The following is a 20126-nucleotide window of genomic DNA, read 5'->3' as shown; positions in this document are numbered from 1 at the left end:
CATACACCAGCACTAAGGCTTGCAAGATGGTTTGTGCCTCACTGTAATATATGTATTTAAGCAGTTATGCTAGTATTCTCTAAACAAAAATATGTGCCCACGGTCCTATAGAGAATAAGGTTCCTACCAGATGCCCTGGCGTACAACTGCCTTGCTAGTAACTAGATTTAGGGTCCATGATTGCAGGGTATTGAAAAGATGGCTGGCAATAGACCCTGGCTGAGAACTGCTACTGCAATGAGTGGGCTAAGTGAGTTGGTGGGGGGGGGGGGGGGGGGTTACTATAAAATAGAGGGAATCCATGGCTAGTTGTGAATGGAGGGTCCTGGAAAAGGATCCCAGTCTGCTTCTGGTTGAACTGGTAGCCCAAAGGGAAAAAGAGGAAACTGCCCTGCCCTTCCTTCCCGCCAACCCCCCCCCCCCCCCCCCAAAAAAAAAAAAAGAATTCCGAGTTCAAAAAATTCCAGCAGGACATCTTAAGTAAGGTATTACTCCCAAGAAAATGATAAGATGCCCAGATCAGACACACTCCTGATCCCTGATCACTAGCAGTGCTATGTGTAAACAAGCATATTGCAATTCTAGAAGCACCTGATTGTACTTTAAAACCATTAAAGCTTTCATCTTCTTTGGCAGGTGAGTGGCTGTGTGTGCTTATGATCACTTCTTTTTATCTGCAAGTTCATTCTACCTGGATGCAATACTGATGATACATGCCCAATGCATCAAAGACCACTGTAGAAAGTCAGCAGGCTTGGGATGGGGAACTGGAAAACCAGAAATCAGGTAACTGTTGCAGTTTTACAGCTCATACAGACCATGAAGGATCATTTCCACTGGCAGATTTATACCCCCCCTGCCACCCACTGGTATGCAGACAGCCGGCTGGCTCTTCTTCCCCTACCTCAGTTTCATTCAGATAAAATGGTTCAGCAGCTGATAACACAGAACAAGTGGCTCACTCAGGCAGGGCAGCTGTACCACTAGGGTGTTTGTCCACTCTGCTTATTGGTAAATCCATCCCAAAGAAAGAAACACTGCTTTTCCTAATCACACCCAGTGGATGTGGCAGAGCCTGTCCTCTTTGTTTTAGTGCATGTGACTTTCCTCATGGTGCTCACTCTCTATCCTCAGCTGAAGGATGTGTAGTTTAGACCTGGAGGCTCCTGCATGGATACAACCCCTAGTCCTCCAGGACTCTCAACTATATTAGGTTCACTTGCGCACTGCCGTTGGCCAATGCTAGGCTGTAGCAAAAGACACTGCTCTCCACTCTCATGCTCCTCCACCAGTCCAGGGTGCATCATGGTAGCCATGGCCAGCAGCTGAATGTCAGAGTGCACGTTGGCCACCGTGTGGCGCCGGACACTGCCACACTTCTCTAAATACGCTTCCCCTTCCTGCTCAGTCAGTGGCGTGAGGACGCTCTCGATAGCATTCCTAGGAGTCAGCACCTGGGGATTGCAGTTCAATAAATCCATCTTTGTGCGAGATCGGGAATGCTGCTTCTCTGAAAGAGTAAAAATAAATAAAAGGCCTTTAGTATATTTTACTCCAGAAGTGAACAATGTCTTCCACTAACCATCTGCTCATAGCATTACCAAGTACCACCTTGTATTTACGTTGAAGAAAAAAGGTATCAAATTCTAAACCTAACATGACAAAAATGAAAAGAAAACACATTGGTAATTTCTTTCATTTAGAACACTGTGGGGGTATTTTACAAAGCGTCAGTAAGCCCAACGCGGGAAAAATCAGAGATGAATTAGAGTAATAAATCTTCCATTCTGGAAGTATGATTTGATATTCCTGCTATTGCCTTGCTGTATTTTGGGGGAGTTATTTATTCATGTATGTATATGTGTATTATTTTTTAATACTTTTTTAAGGTTACTGTTTGATGTTTTTATGTTTGATGAATCCTTTTATTATTTTAATGATTTTTGTACATCATCTAGAGCTTCTCGGGAATTTAGGTAATTAATAAATGGAGATAAACAATAAGCTTCAAAATGAATTCTCTACACCTTTCATAGCTAGTCCAGTAGGGATGACCAAAGAGGAGGATTGAAAACCATGTCTACAAAGGCATCCTTAATTGTGGTGGCACAACAAATCTCAAAAATCAAGTTCAGAGGGATTTGTCACAAACCCTGTTTTGGCATGTCTGCCTGCTTCAGCAATCCATAATGTCTATGTCAGGTTCTCAGGTTCAGAGCCCGCGGGGCTGGGCTCTGGAGCAAACGTGAGCCCTTGGGCTGCTGATGAGGAGCGACAGCAGCAGGCAAAACCCACCAACCAACGCTGGGCAAGCACACCGACACCGGCAGGGACTGCAGGCACCACCCAGTGAGCCGGAACACATGGACTGGAACACTGGACTGGAATTCCCCGGACTGGAGGACACAGGGACTGGAACCCCCCCCCCCCCTGGACTGGAACACTGGACTGGAATCCCCCGGACTGGAACACCGGACTGGAGCACACCGGACTGGTCCACACAGCTTCACCTGCACTTAGCTACTAAGCCCCCCAGGAGTTGAGCTCCTGGGTTCGAGTAGCCGGCAGGACTTACTGGATACCGGATGACACAGGGACCAGAACTGGAAACAGAAGTGCTCCTAAACCTAAACTGATCTACGTGCTCCCAAGCCCTAAACCAGCAGGAGTGTTCCTAACAGTAAACTGACAAAAGGACTTCCTAAGCCCTATACTAAACAGGAGCTCCTAAGCCCTGCTCAAGAAAGGGACTTCCTAAGCCCTAAACTAACAGAGCAGGGAACTAAACACAAAGCTAACACAGGTGCTACTAAGCACCAAGCTACAAGCAGAGCTCTACACTAATAAGCTAAACACAAAACTAACAAGCTACCTAAGCACTGCTCTAGCAAGCTAGATACAAAACTAACAAGGTGCTTCCTAAGCACTACTCTGGCAAGCAACCAGAAGAGCTCCTAGCACTAAAAGGGAAGACAGGGGAGCCACAAGGAAAAAGCAGGGACGCTAACACATAAGCCAAAAGTGCTTTTAAAGCACCAAACACCAACAGCAAAGACTGCAATGCTCCCAATAGCACAAACACCAGAAGTACTTCCAACAGCAAACTCTGCAGTGTTCCTAACAACACCAAACCCTGAAGTACTTCTATCAGCAACAGAGCTTCCAAAGCCCTACACACAGCAATGCTTCCAAAACCAAGAGGGAAAAGCAGGGGAACCAAAAGGGAAAAGCAGGAAAGCTAAACACACAGTCACCAGTGCACACTGCACTAACACTAACCTGGCCCTTAGCAAAAGCAAGCAGGGAAACTAGACACAAAGTCAGAAGTGCACACTGCACCCCCTACCTAAAGCAAACACCACTGTTGCAAAAGGCTCTGAAGGAAACAACACCACTTCCTTATCAAGGTCCTCCCTGATGATGTCACACTCCCTAGACCTAGGCAAAAGCACACTGACCCAGAGAGGCCCAACCCACACCAATGCAACACCGTGAAGCACTTGAAGCCAGTACACCCAAAGAGAGGTAGAGTTAACTCAGTCCACCCACACAGCTGTAGTAAAGTAAAACAATTAACCCCATGCTGCTGGAAGCTGCCAGCACAGAGAGACAGAGCCAGCTCAGAAAGGACAGAGAAAAGAAACAGAAGCCAGCTAAGAAGCTGACCCCCAGGAAAGAGGTAAGTTTGAGAGGAGTTCTGACCCCAATCATAACAGTCTAAAGCTGGAGTCAGACAACGAAAGGTGTAAAATACACAAAACAATAATTTCTCAAAATGGTAAGTGAAAGAAACTACTATCATAGAATGCTGCTGAACAATTTTACAATGAACAAGACAGGATGCCAATGCTAACATGTCTTACTGCTCAAACCTGACATTTTTGTAAGAATGCTGCTGAACAATTTTATAACAAGTAAAATCAACTCACCTTACTGCTCAAACTCACAAAAACATTATGGATTCCTGATGCAGGCTGACATGCCGAAACACAGCCTATGTCGAGTTCCTCTGAACTTGCTGTTTTGAGCTTTATTGTTCCATCACAATTAAGGACACCTTTGTAGACATGGTTTCCAATCCTTCTTTTTGGTCATCCCTATTGGACTTGTTTTGTTTTACCGAACTGTGGGGTACCCAGTTCCTCTCTGTTGTGTTGTGTATCCTCTACAGCTTTCGACAGGGCCACCTTGGCTAGGGAGGATTCTAAATGATCAAAATGATAAAGGGGCTGGACCTCCTCTCATATGAGGAAAGCTAATGAGGTTAGGGCTGTTCAACTTGGAAAAGAGACAGCTGAGGGGGGATATGATAAAGGTATACAAAATCCTGAACGGTGTAGAATGAAAGAGTAAAAAATCTATTCGCTTTTACCCAAAAAGTACAAAGACTAGGGGACTCTCTATTAAGTTACATAATAATACTTTAAAAACAAATAGGAGGAAATATTTTTCACTCAATGGGAAGTTACGTTCTGGAACTCATTGCCAGAGGATGTGGTTACAGCGGTTAGTATATCTGGATTTAAAAAAGGTTTGGACAAGTTCCTGAAGAAAAAGTCCATAGTCTGCTATTGAGATAGACCAGGGGTGTAACCAGACCTCGATGAGGTGGGGGGCCAGAGTCCAAGGTGGAGGGGCACATTTTGGCCTCCTCTCTGCTGCCACCCTCCCGCCGCCACTTCCGCCGCTTCCCCCCATTGGCGTTACCACCTCCCTGTCGCTGCCCTCCTGCCGTCGCTTCCACCCCCCCCCCCCCCCGCCACTGTGAAGGTATCTTGGCTGGTGGAGGTCCCCAACCCCCGCCAGCTAAAGTGTTTGTCCCACGCTGGTATCACATTGCCTGGTGCCCTGTTCTGTTTTTAGTCACTGTGCACGCTCATTTTAATGAAACTGAGTCTGCGTGAGCAGTGAGCATGCTCAGTTTTATTAAAATGAGCGTGCACAGGGACTGAAAACAGAACAGGGCGCCAGGCAATGCGATACTGGCGTGGGACAAATGCTTTAGCTGGCGGGGGCCAGGGACCCCCGCCAGCCAAATCAGGGGCCCCAGAGCCAATTAAGGGGGCCCAAGCCCCCATGCCCCCCCGTAGCTACACCACTGTGATAGACACAGGGGAAGCCACTACTTATCCCTGGTGATATGAATCTTCCGACTATCTGGGATTCTGTCAGGTACTTGTGACCTGGATTGGCCACTGTGGGAAACAGGATACTGGGCTAGACAGACCATTGGTCTGACCCAATATGGCTATTCTTATGTTCTTATGTAAACTAAACGCAAGTTAACATTATGAAAAATATGCTGTTCTGACATTGACTTTCACCATAACCACCTTAATCCCTACATATACCCAGACGATGTCACGATTTACATCCCATTCAAACACGATCTAAATGAAATCACCAACGAGATCAACCAAAGCCTCCAAATCATGCACTCCTGGGCGGATGCATGCCAGCTAAAATTCAACGCAGAAAAAAACACAATGTTTTGTACTCACCTCACAACACAACAAAAACAACTACTCCACCATAACCACACCATACTGCTCTCTTCCCGTTGCACAAAATCTGATAATCCTTGGAGTTACCATTGACCGAAACCTCACACTCGATGCTCACGTGAAGAACACAACGAAAAAGATGTTCCACTCCATGTGGAAACTCAAAAGAGTAAAACCTTTCTTCCCAAGATACATATTCCATACCCTAGTACAGTCAATGGTAATAAGTCATCTGGACTACTGCAATGCACTGTACGCTGGCTGCAAAAACAGACTATCAAAAAACTCCAAACAGCCCAGAATACCGCCGCCAGACTCATATTTGGAAAAACCAAATACGAAAGTGCAAAACCCCTAAAGAGAGAAACTTCACTGGTTCCCACTCAAGGAATGCATCGCGTTCAAGATTTGCATGATTGTACACAAAATCATTCACGCAGACGCCCGAATCTACATGCTAAACCTCGTGGTCTTGCCTCCCAGGAACGCCATAAGATCATCCCGCAAATTTCTCAATCTGCACTTCCCCAGCTGTAAAGGACTAAAATACAAGCTGATACATGCCACCACCTTCTCTTACATGAGCATGCAGCTGTGGAATGCATTACCTACAGCCCTGAAAGCTATTGATGAAATAACCAACTTCCGCAAATCTTTGAAGACACATCTCTTCAACAAGGCCTACAAAGAGAACCCATAGAGGGGCATAATCGAACGCGAACGCCCATCTCCATGGGCGTCTATGTCTGAAAACGGGTACGTGAAGAAGCGGGACAGACCGTATTTTTGCAAAAAAATGGGTGTCCATCTTTTGTTTCAAAAATACGGTTTGGATGGACCAAATGCCATGGATTTGGTCCCTTCTGAGATGGGCGTTTTTTTTTTTTTTGCGATAATGGAAAATAAAAATGTCCAGCTCAGAAACGTCCTAATCCAAGCCATTTGGTCGTGAGAGGGACAAATGTACAAAACTGCCATAGGTCTTAGGGGTGAAGGGGGCAACTACATGTGGGTACAGTGGGTTTCAGAGGCCTCCCATTTACCACCACAAGTGTTACAGGTGGGGGGGGGGGGATGGGCCTGGGTCTGCCTGCCTGAAGTTGCAGTACCCACTAAAAGTGTTCCAGGGACAGGACTTGTTGCTGCTGTATAACCTTGGCACACCAGTTGACACCTGAAGACTAATCTCGCTGAAAACGTCCTTTATTTGAATAAGCACCTTTATTCACAGTTAACTGCAGATCAGAGGTTGTGCCCCACTGGCAACGAGTCTCGCTGGTACTGAGATTAGCAGTAGGTCCGAGCTGGCAGAATGGTGTACAATGCCCTCTTTCAGCCACATTCAAGGTAAGAACTAAGTGCTATAACGTGGCTAACACATGAAGAGGATGTAAAACTGGCTTACAAAACTGGCCACTACCTCATGCACTACCGGAAACAAAACAGGACACACTCTGACCCAGTAAGCAGAGGGAAAAGCACCATGGGAGTATAGCCTACCAACTACCAACATCGTGAGCATTTAATACAAGCTAGTGGAATCACGGAGCCCAATACCCTACACCCACCACAATACATTGCTGATGTGACTCTGCAGAGCCCTTAACAGAAAAGGTGTCACACTCAACCGAGACCCATATCAGAACCAGGGAAAGGCTGTCAGAGGATAGAACACATTCTGCTGTCATGGAGGTGGGTACGGAATTTGAGGCTGGCATACAGGCTGGGAAAAAAGTTTGTAAAGTGGGGGGGGGGGGGGTTTGGTGGGAAGGGGTTAGTGACCACTGGGGGAGTCAGGGCAAGTGATCCCCGATTCCCTCCAGTGATCATCTGGTCAGTTGGGGCACTGTTTTGGGACTTGTTCATGAAAAAAAAAGGGTCCCAAAAAAAGTGACCCAAAATCGCGGTAAAAACGCCTTTTTTTCGATTATCAGCTAAAGACGCCCATCTCTCCTCGGCCGATAACCACACCCCAGTCTCGCCTTTGCCACGCCTCCGACACACCCCCATCAACCTTATTCGTTCCTGCGACAGAGTGCGGTTCAAGACGCCCAAAATCGGCTTTCAATTATACCGATTTGGGCGCCCGCGAGAGAAAGACATCCATCTCCCGATTTAGGTCGGAATATGGGCATTTTTCTCTTTCGATTATAAGGTGGATAGCCTCACAAAACTACCTCACCAATCCTTCCAATTATTAAAGTCCACCTTCCATACTATCCTGCCTAACACCTTCCTTCTCTCTTCCCTTACTTAATCTCTATACAACCCTAAGTGTATCTGATATCATGGAATGACTATGTCATAACAAACTCTGTAAGCCACATTGAGCCTGCAAATAGGTGGTGAAATGTGGGATACAAATGCAATAAATAAATAAATAAAATATAAGGTACCAAAATGCTCAGATGCCAGAATTCACACTCGCACAAAAAAAAAAAAAAAAAAAAAGAGACACATGCACACCAGAAAAACGTGCAGAAATTTAGAATGTGAATTTGAAAGCAGAAGCTACTGCCACATGAACTAAAGTTGTGTAGACCTAAGAAGTTTGCTGCAAATCTCAGCTATTTTCAGATCTCCAGAACTCTACCATAAATAGGTTCCTGACTCAACAGCACTCCACACTGTTGCTTTCAGCTGTCATCTACAGCATGACTAATTCACAAGTTTTGTGTCCATCATCACCCTGTGTCCAACATCTGCATGTGTATTTTTCAGCATGGCCAATTAAAACCATCTGCAGCTAAAAAATGCCTACACAGCATCCAAGCTCAGATGTAAATACTCTAGCCATTAAAAAAATAATGAAGAAAAAGAAGGAAATTAGGGAGCTTCCAGGAAACAAGCAAACGGGTTCCTGTGCAACCTTTGCAATGCATTACCCCATCCCCTTATTTCCTGTTGGACTCCTAGGAGCATCCTCTTTGGACGGAATACACCAGTCCTGCCTCCCAACCTCCAGAGTCCAGACTGAATACCCCACCTTCTCCAGCACTGACTGGAGTTTCCATTCTCTTTGTTTGCCCAGACTGGGGAATTTTCAGCTTATTAAGTCAGCTTTTCCTCAGCTGTTAGGGGAGCTCTGAGTCACACATGGCGGGGAGTGAAACAAAAAACTGTGCTGTGATCCCTTTTCCAGCTGAACATAGTCAGAAAATTCTCAGGCACTGCTCCTTCAGGAAACCCCAAAACTGCTAGAAGTTAGTGATGTCAGGGTAAAAATGCTCCTTTCTCTATCCAGGATCTATGTAAAAATTATAATAGAAACAGCCCTCATGCTTTCGGGGAGTAATTCTCAATGTCTAATAACATTCGGTGTTATTGTTCATAAATTCCCAATGAAACAAGATCAAAATAATATACTTGAACTAGGAGGAGACCAAAACCAGGTTTTTCGGTTTCAGCTATCAATAGAAATCAAACAAAATAAAACATGGAAAAGAAAATAAGATGATACCTTTTTTATTGGACATAACTTAATACATTTCTTGATTAGCTTTCGAAGGTTGCCCTTCTTCGTCAGATTGGAAATAAGCATCATCTTATTTTCTTTTCCATGTTTTATTTTGTTTGATTTCTATTGATAACCTTAAGAATGGACTAACACAGCTACCACACTCCTCGGTTTCAGCTGAAACCGAATCTAAGGCAAAAATTAAAGTTTTGGCCAAACTGGGTCAAAAATCCCCATGACTGAAGAGATTTGTTTATCAGAAGCTCAATTTTTTAAAAAAATGGGCATTTCCTTGCAGAAACCTTAAAAACGCCCAAATTTATGCTAAATAAACAAACCAGTGTGTGCTTTGATGGGACATTTGTGGCACCTCATGTTGTAACTGATTTGGGCTTCAGTACTTCTGTGTGAGTGCATGGCCTGCATGCTTAAATGGCTTCAGGATTCCTTCAGAAGCCTATGGAAACTGTGCAGTGGTTGAACCAAGATACACGAGGAGAAGTGAGCTTAAATTTAAAAAGGACAGACTTTAGATACAAAGCTGAGGGCCCCTCTGTCCTAGAAGGTTGATGAGGCTGACTCTCAGTTTCCACTGCGCTGGGACTTGAATGTCTGCTTTGTGTATTAGCATCTGATTCCACTTATCTAAATCAGATTCATCATGTTTACTTCATTTGTTTAAAATGTGGTTTGGGTCTCTTCAAATTATTTCTTTGATTGCAGAGTTGCAATGATAAGTGGAGCCAGTTTCAGAAACCTTTATGACATTTGAGCTACAGAGCAAAGCAACAGTACCTTTCCTCTTCTGGTCTCTGTGGCCAGAACGCTCACTCCCAGTGCAGGAAGGACCCTGGCTAAATCTTTGTCACAAACATTGAAGCCAAGTCAGATATTAACTGCTGGAGAACAACGTGAGCTGAGGGGTTGAATGGTGCCCAGGACAGCAAGGTCATGACTTCAGTGCACCAGCTGCCATGTCACTGTGTGCACAGCATAGGTGATCGGTGACTCAGCTGTATGGGGAGGCTAAAGTGGATGGGGCTAGGTGAAGTTATAGAGTGGGACTAGGGTCAGGGTATGGGCAAAACCTACATCAGCGTAACAGGATGGTGAGGTACTTTTGAACACAGCAAGGAATGAATCCTTCAGTATGTGGCTCTGATGCAGCTGTAGCAGCTGTCTCCCCAGTACCACTGTTGCTGATTCTATTCAGTGTGCACATTACTATTTTCCTCCCTCCCGTTACACCTCTGCTAAGTCTGCGCTAATAAACAACCAAGGAAGAAGTGCAGGACCACAGCTCTCTGCATGACGCTATTGCTTCCTGCACCAGTTACAGAAGCTTACATCAGGGGCAGCGGGACTGGCACAGGAAGCAGTAGCGGCATGCAGAGAGACGCAGTCCCAAGCTTCTTCCTTGGTTGTTTATTAGTGTGGACCTGGTGGAGGTGTAATGGAAGGGAGTGGTGGATGGGAGGGGCGAGACAGAAACAGGGCATAACTGGATGGGAGGGTAGAGACAGCGGATCTACGGGCTGAGCAGGTTGCGATTAAGGCTGGGTAGGCTTAGCCTCCGCAAGCCTCTTTTACATAAGGGTTGCCATACTAGGACAGTCAAAGGTCCATCAAGACCAGTATCCTGTTTCCAACAGTGGCCAATCCAGGTCCCAAGTACCTGGCAAGATCCAAGAACAGTAAAAATCTGCTAGAAAACTTTTTAGAAAATGATCCAAACCTTTTTTTTAATCCTACTATGGTGCACAGCATCTTAAAATCAGCATTTCAAGCTTGCCAGCTCCAATAAAGAAATACTCCTCTGGGGTGCATAGCAATGAGGTATTTTACTAAACAACCTTTATACTAAAATTTGTATTTTGCATGCATCAGGGCTTGGTAGGAATCAAGAAATAGTGTCTTCCTTTTTGAGGATATGCCGGGGCCCTGAGGGCATAGGCGCCGACTCCGTGGGTGCTCGAGCACCCCCAATATTTCACCCACCGGAAGTTCGTTCCCTCCCTCCCTCCTCCCTTCGAGTTCCAGGCCCCCCTCCTCTGAATTTTAAAAGTCATCTATCTTACCTCGTCGGGTTTACGGCAGCAGCAGCGGTAAAAAGTGTGCAGGCTCGGTGCTTAGTTCAGTTTTCTCTCTCTCTCTCAGCTCTGGTCCCGCCCTCATTTCCTGTTTCCGCAAGGGCGGGACGAGAGCTGAGAGAGAGAGAAGGGAAAATGGAACTAAGCGCCGAGCCTGCACGCTTTTTACCGCTGCTACCGCCGTAACCCAGACGAGGTAAGATAGATGACTTTTAAAATTCGGAGGGAGGGGGCCTGGAACTTGAAGGAAGGGACGACGACCCTGGAACTCGGAGGGAGGGAGGGAGGGAGGGGAGACCCTAGAACTGGGAGAAAGGGGGACCCTGGAACTTGGAGGGAGGGATGGGGGACCCTGGAACTCAGAGAGAGAGGGGGAGGGAAAGGAGAGAGAGGGGAGGGAGGGGGCCTGGAACTGGGAGGGACTAAGAGGGAGGGAAAGGAGAGAGGGGAGGGAGGGGGGCTGGAACTTGAAGGGAGGGGGGCCTGGAACTGGGAGGGACTGAGAAGGAGGGATGGAGGGAGGGGGGCCTGGAACTCGGAGGGAGGTGGAGGGGGACGAGGGACAGGGGAGGGAGAGGGGGGAATGCACCACCTGTAAAAAAAAAAAACTTTCCGCACCCCCAATCATTATGCCTGGGGGGGGGGGGGCTGTTTGATGCCACAGTGTCAGAGCAGCACCTGGAAACAATGCTGGACATTTTTCATTTCAAGGTTGTTTTCTTCATCTTTGGGAGTCCACAGCCAGGATAACAATCATGAGTGGGACCAGTACTCCACTAACAGGCCCAATGCCTCCTGGTAGGGGTTATCATTCTACCATTATCCTGCTCTTCCTTGGTTTCTTCTATGTTTGTGCAGCGCTGCGTACGCCTTGTAGCGCTATAGAAATGCTAAATAGTAGTAAGTAGTAGTAGGGACACTGTTATTGTATATGCGACTCAAGTCTACTTCGGATAAGAAATAACTTCAAAACAGAAAGTAGTAGACTGATCTCACTCAGATATACAACTAGAGTGTTAAGGGGGGAAGTCTCATACTGTCACAGAGATATAATACAATTTGCACCCACAATGTGGGTGAAGCCCTTTTCGTGACTGTTGTAATCACAGACAAAACCCCCTTTCTTCCAAATGTGTTGCTTCTATAAGCGTGTACTCGTAGTCAGTGTTTAAATATTTTTTACAATTTTTCACTGTTTTATATGCATAATTGTGCTGAAAATGGCAGGCATGAAGCGGTCACTTATCTTAAAATGAGGAAGAGGTCTAGTAGATTAGGTCTGCAACTACCCAAGATCCCTTGACAAAGCTTCTGCGAAACAGGGTCCAGTGAGTTGACAGATCATTAACATAAGTGACTGTGTCATGCATGCCATTTTCAGCACAATTATCATAGGCGTAGACTGGGGGGGGGGCGAGGGGGGGCAATGCCCCCCAAACGACGATGAGGCGCCGCCGCGCCATTAGTTAAAAAAAAAAAAAAAAAACACATGCACGCACGCGCTCCTCTCCATCCACTTGGCTTTCCTGCTCTCTGTCTGCGTCCCGCCTTCCTCTGACGTCAGAGGAAGGCGGGACGCAGACAGAGAGGGCAGGGAAGCCAAGCGGAGTAGCGGACGGAGAGGAGCGTGTCCGTCTACCCCTCTCTCTTCCTCCCTCCCTCCCTCCGCCGCAGGCAGCAGTCTTTTCCAGCGTTCCTGGCAGCGGTAGCGATGTACACGCTGCCTTTGACTCTGCCCCGAAGCCTTCTCTTCAAGTTCCTGTTCCCGCATAGGTGGGAACAGGAACTTGAAGAGAAGACTTCCGGGGCAGACCGAAGGCAGCGTGTACATCGCTACCGCTGCCAGGAACGCTGAAAAAGCTGAAGACTGTTGCCTGCACCGGAGGGAGGGAGGGAGGAAGAGAGGGGGTAAACGGAGTCACCATCTTGGACCTCGCGGGGGGGGGGGGGGGGGGAGCAGAGGGAAGATGAATGGGACTGGGAGGGGTGGGAAGCAGAGGGAAGGAGCAGGAGATGAATGGGACTGGGAGGGGTGGGAAGCAGAGGGAAGGAGCAGGAGATTGATGGGACTGGGTGGGGTGGGAAGCAGAGGGAAGGAGCAGGAGATGGATGGGACTGGGTGGGGTGGGAAGCAGAGGGAAAGAGCAAGAGATGGATGGGACTGGGAGGGGTGGGAAGCAGAGGGAAGGAGCAGGAGATGGATGGGACTGGGAGGGGTGGGAAGGAGCAGGAGATGGATGGGACTGGGTGGGGTGGGAAGCAGAGGGAAGGAGCAGGAGATGGATGGGACTGGGTGGGGTGGGAAGCAGAGGGAAGGAGCAAGAGATGGATGGGACTGCGAGGGGTGGGGAGCAGAAGGAAGGAGCAAGAGATGGATGGGACTGCGAGGGGTGGGGAGCAGAGGGAAGGAGCAAGAGATGGATGGGACTGCGAGGGGTGGGGAGCAGAGGGAAGGAGCAAGAGATGGATGGGACTGGGAGGGGTGGGGAACAGAAGGAAGGAGCAAGAGATGGATGGGACTGGGTGGGGTGGGAAGCAGAGGGAAGGAGCAAGAGATGGATGGGACTGCGAGGGGTGGGGAGCAGAAGGAAGGAGCAAGAGATGGATGGGACTGGGAGGGGTGGGAAGCAGAGGGAAGGAGCAGGAGATGAATGGGACTGGGAGGGGTGGGAAGCAGAGGGAAGGAGCAGGAGATGAATGGGACTGGGAGGGATGGGACTGGGAGGGGTGGGAAGCAGAGGGAAGGAGCAGGAGATGAATGGGACTGGGAGGGGTGGGAAGCAGAGGGAAGGAGCAAGAGATGGATGGGACTGGGAGGGGTGGGAAGCAGAGGGAAGGAGCAGGAGATGGATGGGACTGGGAGGGGTGGGAAGCAGAGGGAAGGAGCAGGAGATGGATGGGACTGCGAGGGGTGGGGAGCAGAAGGAAGGAGCAAGAGATGGATGGGACTGCGAGGGGTGGGGAGCAGAGGGAAGCCTACTGGAAAGAAGACACTGAATAAAACAGAAGACACTGGGACCAAAGCGAATAGAAAAACTAAATGATCAGACAACAAAGGTAGATAAAAGTATTTTATTCATAATTTATTAATTGAAATGTGTCAGCTTTTTGAAATGTGCATCTGTGATATTTTGCCTGTAAATTCAATTCCTTCCTCCATATTAGCATATTCATTTGCATATGTATATATGCAAATGATATGCTAATATGCTCCGCCCATTCTTTGCCCCCCCCCAAATGAAACAGTCAAACTACGCCTATGACAATTATGTATATAAAACAGTGAAAAATTGTAAAAAAAAATATTTTAAACACTGACACTATATGAGCACATGCTTATAGAAGCAACACATTTGGAAGGAAGGGGTTTTTGTCTGTGATTACAACAGTCACGAAAAGGGCTTCACCCACATCGTGGGTGCAAATTGTATTATATCTCTGTGACAGTATGAGACTTTCCCCTTAACACACTAGTTGTCTATCTGAGTGAGATCGGTCTACTACTTTCTGTTTTGAAGTTCTTCCTTGGTAGGGAGGCAATGATCCACCACCTCACCCTGCCTCTCCTGGGGGAAGAGAAAAATACTCCACCAACTCACCATGCTTTTCCTGGGGGAGAGGCACCATTCTGCTATCAGACTCCATTTCTGGGCCTAGGTTCCACTGCCATAAAGACCCGATGCACCTCTCTCACTGGGAAGGGTTCCCATTGCCAAGGGTTACAGTTCTGCTGGGTTTATGGTTTGCTTAGTGATTCCAGTTGTCAGTGGTTCTTTTTACTTGGCTAAAACTATGGCCTGAAATTCACTCTTCCACAGGTTGGCCAGACCTCTCTATTCTCAGACACAAAGCAAGTATTAAGGAAAAGGATGACTTGTATCCAAACTTTCCCCTCTGCAATTTTTTTTGTTTGTTTGTTTTTTTAATTTCTTTCAATTTCAACCATACACATCAGTAGGGTTGGGAATCCATCTGCCTAATGATCAAATTTCTGAAGACCGTGTCTCACTCTTCCCAACATACCTATTTCTCTCTCAGCCTTAGGAATCTATTACTGTTTATCAATGCAGGTGTGTGGGATTTGTAAAAGTCAGGATAAGCATGTCCCAGCCCTGGGATTTCTCGTCTTAGTCCCCCTTTCTCTGATGTTATGACCCTTCCTTTACTCTCACTCCATTTTTTCTTAAGAACTGTGATGGTAAAGCTGTCTTGTGATGTCTGTGTAGGTGGGATGTCAAATCTAAATAAAGTAATACATTCATTCTTGCATCCCACTAGTCTGAAACTTCATGTACACTTCCAGCAGGCTGACATTACATTACACTGGACTGGAGGAATTTGAAAGTCCTGCCCTTTTGTTTTTGAAGGGTTATTTCAATGAGAATGCTCTCTTCCTTCTCCCCCCCCCCCCCCCCCCCCCCCCCCCCACTTTCTTGTACCCTGTTCCTACTCTCCGTGACTCCAGGCAGCAATTGCTCCACTTGCCTTGCACGGAAGAGATAGGATTTGTGCCTCACCGCAAAACTCCAGCTCACTGAATTTTTGTTTCTCTCCATCTACCTCCTTTACATTTAAAAGCCTCAATATTTAACATCCTACAAAAATAGAAAAGGGAATACACCCAGGAAATGTGAAGAGAGAACGAGAGTCATGTTTCTGGGCAGGCACTTTCCCTGCCCAGGCGCCTCAGCTGGCAGGAAGAAAGTGTCAACAGGATTTGCAGGGGTCAGGCAGCTGCCCAGACTTTCAACACCAGTCAGGTCCTCACAGGCACAAGCTTCCCAAACACAAACAGGGCTCCTTGGCACAAGGCCACATCACTGCTGCCAAGATCTTGTTGGCTGCCATTCTAAAGACTGCTGGTCAGTGATGAGGAAATCCATGCAGGGTTTGCAGATTTGTGTCAGGCCAGTGCCACAGTGGCAGTACAGACACAGTATGTCCATCAAAATTGGAGGCAAAAGGCTTTTTGAAAGCAAACCCCACCCCCCAAAGCCCAACAGAGCTCTGTTCATTTTTATTCTTCAAGCTAATACATGTTTTGCTTCTGAACGTTACAGTTTTCACTAAATAATAAGCACAAAATGGAGTGCCAGCTGAAGAATCCTGATGGTGCTAATGGTCGGCTTCCACCAGGCTTTTGCCCAAGCAAACCGTTAGCGCCACTGCTAGACCCTCCTATCAACAGCACACAGGAGAGGGAAATGCAGCAGTCTAGGGAAGACCAGCATGTACTGTTCATTCAAATAACAGCACCAACAAAACTCTGGGGGACAAAGACTGGTTCCTAGCCCAGAATCACAAAGCAGCCCATCTCAGTCAGTCTGGTGAAAATCCACTTTCTCTGTGGCTCTGATCCAAATCCCATGTGCTCCTGCTAATGCAAAGCCTACATCTGTAAGGCAAGTTTGCAAAAATATGCTACAAATTTCAAACGGGCGCCCTAAGGCACAGAGAGGTCTGGATTAGATCCAGGTCAAAGGTGGGAGGATCGGATTGTGCTGTGACCAATGAAAGAAACTTTACTTTACCTTATTTGGATTTCTAGGCTGCTTGTACCAATAAAGTTCTAAGCGTTTTACAAAGGATTAAAGAGATACCAAGACAGTCCCTCGGGATGTACAACATGGTTCGATTTGCCGTCGGATCCGGTACACGAGCGCAGAATAACATTAGTACAGGAATTGTTTTTTGAAGAGGGTCATTTTACTTGAAATGTCAACTTTATGGTTCACAAGCAAGTAAGGAACAATGAAATCTTATGGGGTCTTGTATTACTTTGCCGGAAACATGCTGTCCTCTCCTGTGCCTGGCTCATCTGATACACTGTGCAGGACAATCTCTATCCACGCATAAAGAGCTACTACCATCTCACTTTTTAAAATGAGAAAGTTACCACAATATAAACCAGCAGAGTTGGCAGTGAAGGCAAAGTCCATAGTTATAACTGCAATATTTTTTCACAGTGCTAGTTTTCAAGTTTAAAGTATACAGCTATAATGCAGAAATCAACCTTTCAGCATCCAGCAATGTAGCTCTTTTCTCTGCAGAACAAGCCTTTAACAATGTTCCTGGGGCAAGTCTATATTTCAGTGGAACAATTTAGGTGCTCACTTCACGTGGGTTGTGAGCTTATTTTATAATGGGCTTACATGTGTAATATTGCTGTTATCGAATAACAGGGGCGTAGCCAGACAGCAGATTTTGGGTGGGCCTAGGCAAGAAGTGGGTGGGCACCAAATGTTCTCTCCCCCACCCCCACACCAAAAAAATATCTCAGCTGGTGGGAAAATGCTTCTCTCCAGTCTCCACCTTGGTAGCCTGCAGCAGGCATGCGCTGAAAACTGAGCATGCGAAGGTGCCGGTATTGTGGAGAGCAGCATTTTCATTACCATATGCTACTGTTGGATGGGCCTGAGCCCTAAGTGGGTGGGCCCCGGCCCACCCAGGCCCACCTGTGGCTACGCCACTGGAATAGAAACATAGAAAAATGCAGGCAGATAAAGACCATATGGCCTATCCAGTCTGCCCATCTATGCCATCTACTCTCCCTATCACTCTTTTGAATTCAGATACTGTTTTCATCTGCACCACTTCCACCGGGAGACCATTCCATGAATTCACCACCCTTTCCATGAAGAAGTATTTCCTAGGGTTATTTCTGAGTCTTATCCCTTTTCACCTTCATCGTTCCAGAGCTTCCTTTCAACTGAAAGAGACTCACCTCTTGTGCATTTATGCCACATAGGTATTTAAATGACTATCATATCTCCCCTCTCCCGCCTTTCTTCCAAAGTATACATATAGAGATCTTTAAGTCTGTCCCCATACGCTTTATGATGAAGACCACTGGCCATTTTAGTAGCCTCCCTATGGACCAACTCCATCCTGTTCATATCTTTTTGAAGGTGTGGTCTCCAGAATTATACACAATATTCTAAATGAGGTCTCACCAGTGTCTTATACAGGCGTATCATCACGTCCTTTTTTCCCTTTTTCCCAATGGCCATTCCTCTCCCTATGCACCCAAGCATTCCTCTAGCTTTCGCTGTTGTCTTTTCCAACTATTTGGCACCTGAAGATCATCACATATGATCACACCCAAGTTGTTCTCCTCTTTCGTACACACAAGTTCTTCACTCCCTAAACTGTACCATTCTCTCGGGTTTATGTCGCCCAAATGCATGACTCTGCATTTTTTAGCCTTAAATCTAAGCTGCCAAATTCCAGACCTTTCCTCTAGCTTCGCTAAGTCATTCCTCATATTGTCCACACCAACAGGGGTGTCTGCCCTATTGCAGATTTTGGTATCATCCACAAAGAGGCAAACCTTACCAGACAGCCCTTCAGTAATATCACTTACAAAAATGTTTAAACGAACTGACCCTTACAACACACCACGGGTAGCATCCTTTTCATCAGAATGAGCTCCATTTACCACTATCTTCTGTCGCCTTCCACTCAACCAGTTCCTAACCCAGTCAGTCATTTTAGGGCCCATAACAAGGGCACGTGGTTTATTAGTCGTCTATGAGGAACATGTATAAGTCGGCATCAACACACCTACATTTAAGTTCACTCCACTTATGCCAGGCCTATGACTGGCATTAAATGTGTACATACTTATATCCAAATTCTATATATTACGCTCAAAATTACACACACAATTTAATTGATAAACGAGTCAATTAGCGCTGATAATTGGGCACTAATAATCAATTATTCATGCTAATTGGCATTAATTAAAATTTGCATGCACATCTTTAGGCACCGGGATCTGCAAGCAAGTTTTATGCGTGGATCCGAAAAGGGGGCGCGACCATTTAAGGGGCATGGGCAGATCAGGGACATTCCTGGAACGTGTGCAGTTATTGAATTTGGGGGATCCACACCTAATTTAGGTATGAGATTTTACACCAGGTTTCAGTTGGTGCAAAACCTCGCCCCCCAAAACTGGGCATGGATCCTGGCACCAAAATCAATTCTATAAATGGCACCCAACACCGAGCGCTGTTTATAGAATAATGCTAATTTTCATCATTGCACATATTAGGGCACCATTTATAGAACTGAGTCCTCAATGTATTTAGCCTCCCATCTGTTTAGCCCAACTGACTCTGTACTACCCATCTTGTCCCCATCTATAGATCTGCACTTGGCCCCTCGACTACATGCTAAGCTGTGCTGTAGAAAAGCGTTAGCATCATATCTATGTTATCTGAATGTTCTAATATGTGTAGTATTATGCAGACACCAAATTATATCTCTGTTATTTGAATGTTCTTCCATGCTGTCCATTATGATGGTATCATTTGTATAGTACTGACATCATATTTCTGTTGCATGGTTGTTCTACAGTGCTGTTAAATGTGTATATTTTTGATACTGTTTCATGTTAGTCCTATTATTAGTTTTCAGTTTGCCATTTCCATGTTTACCTCATTGAGGAGCCCTTTTCCTAAGCCCTGTAGGCGGCTACGTGCGTCCTACACGCATCAATTTTGAACTACCACCTGGCTACTGTGTGGCCCAGGCTGTCATTTCATTTTTTACGCGCATCCACTTAACACGCCGGAAAATATATTTTATTTTCTGGCACGCGGTGTTAAATGGGTGGTTATTGGCATTGTATTTGCATGGACCATTACAGCCCAGTTAATGCGTGAGACCTTACCGCTAGGTCAATGGGTGGTGGTAAGGTCTCAGGCCCAAAATGGACTCGTGCCAATTTTTATTTTGCTGCACGTCCATTTTTACACCCCACCCCCAAAAAAGGCCTTTTTTTGCAGGTGTGCTGAAAAATGGACCTGTGCGCGTCCAATACACGCATCTACACCAGCACAGTCCACTTTTCGGCGCACCTTAGTAACAGGACTCCTGATTGCATTTACCGTATTTTTCGGACTATAAGACGCACCGGACCATAAGACGCACCTAGGTTTTAGAGGAGGGAAATAGGAAAAAAAAAATTTTCCTTTTTCCCTCCTCTAAAACCTAGGTGCTCCGGTGCGTCTTGTCCGAGTTTTGGATCGCCGTCCCCTACTTACGCGATGCCATGTTCCCTGGTGGTCTAGT

General features: G+C 46.4%; 1 protein-coding gene across 1 annotated transcript in view; it reads right to left on the bottom strand.

Annotated features, from left to right (window-relative positions):
• Nucleotides 1–453: 453 nt before the first annotated feature.
• The window catches only part of PRR5L (proline rich 5 like), a 103386-nt gene continuing 83713 nt past the window's right edge, over nt 454–20126 (bottom strand). Inside the window, exon 9 of the mRNA XM_030199461.1 lies at nt 454–1510. Within this exon, the coding sequence (XP_030055321.1) occupies nt 1131–1510 (380 nt within the window). The 3' untranslated portion in view covers nt 454–1130. The remainder of the gene's footprint in view (nt 1511–20126) is intronic.

Source organism: Microcaecilia unicolor, chromosome 4 (assembly GCF_901765095.1).
Source record: "Microcaecilia unicolor chromosome 4, aMicUni1.1, whole genome shotgun sequence".
Classification (NCBI taxonomy): Eukaryota; Metazoa; Chordata; class Amphibia; order Gymnophiona; family Siphonopidae; genus Microcaecilia; species Microcaecilia unicolor.
This window is presented reverse-complemented; position numbering and strand designations above follow the sequence as displayed.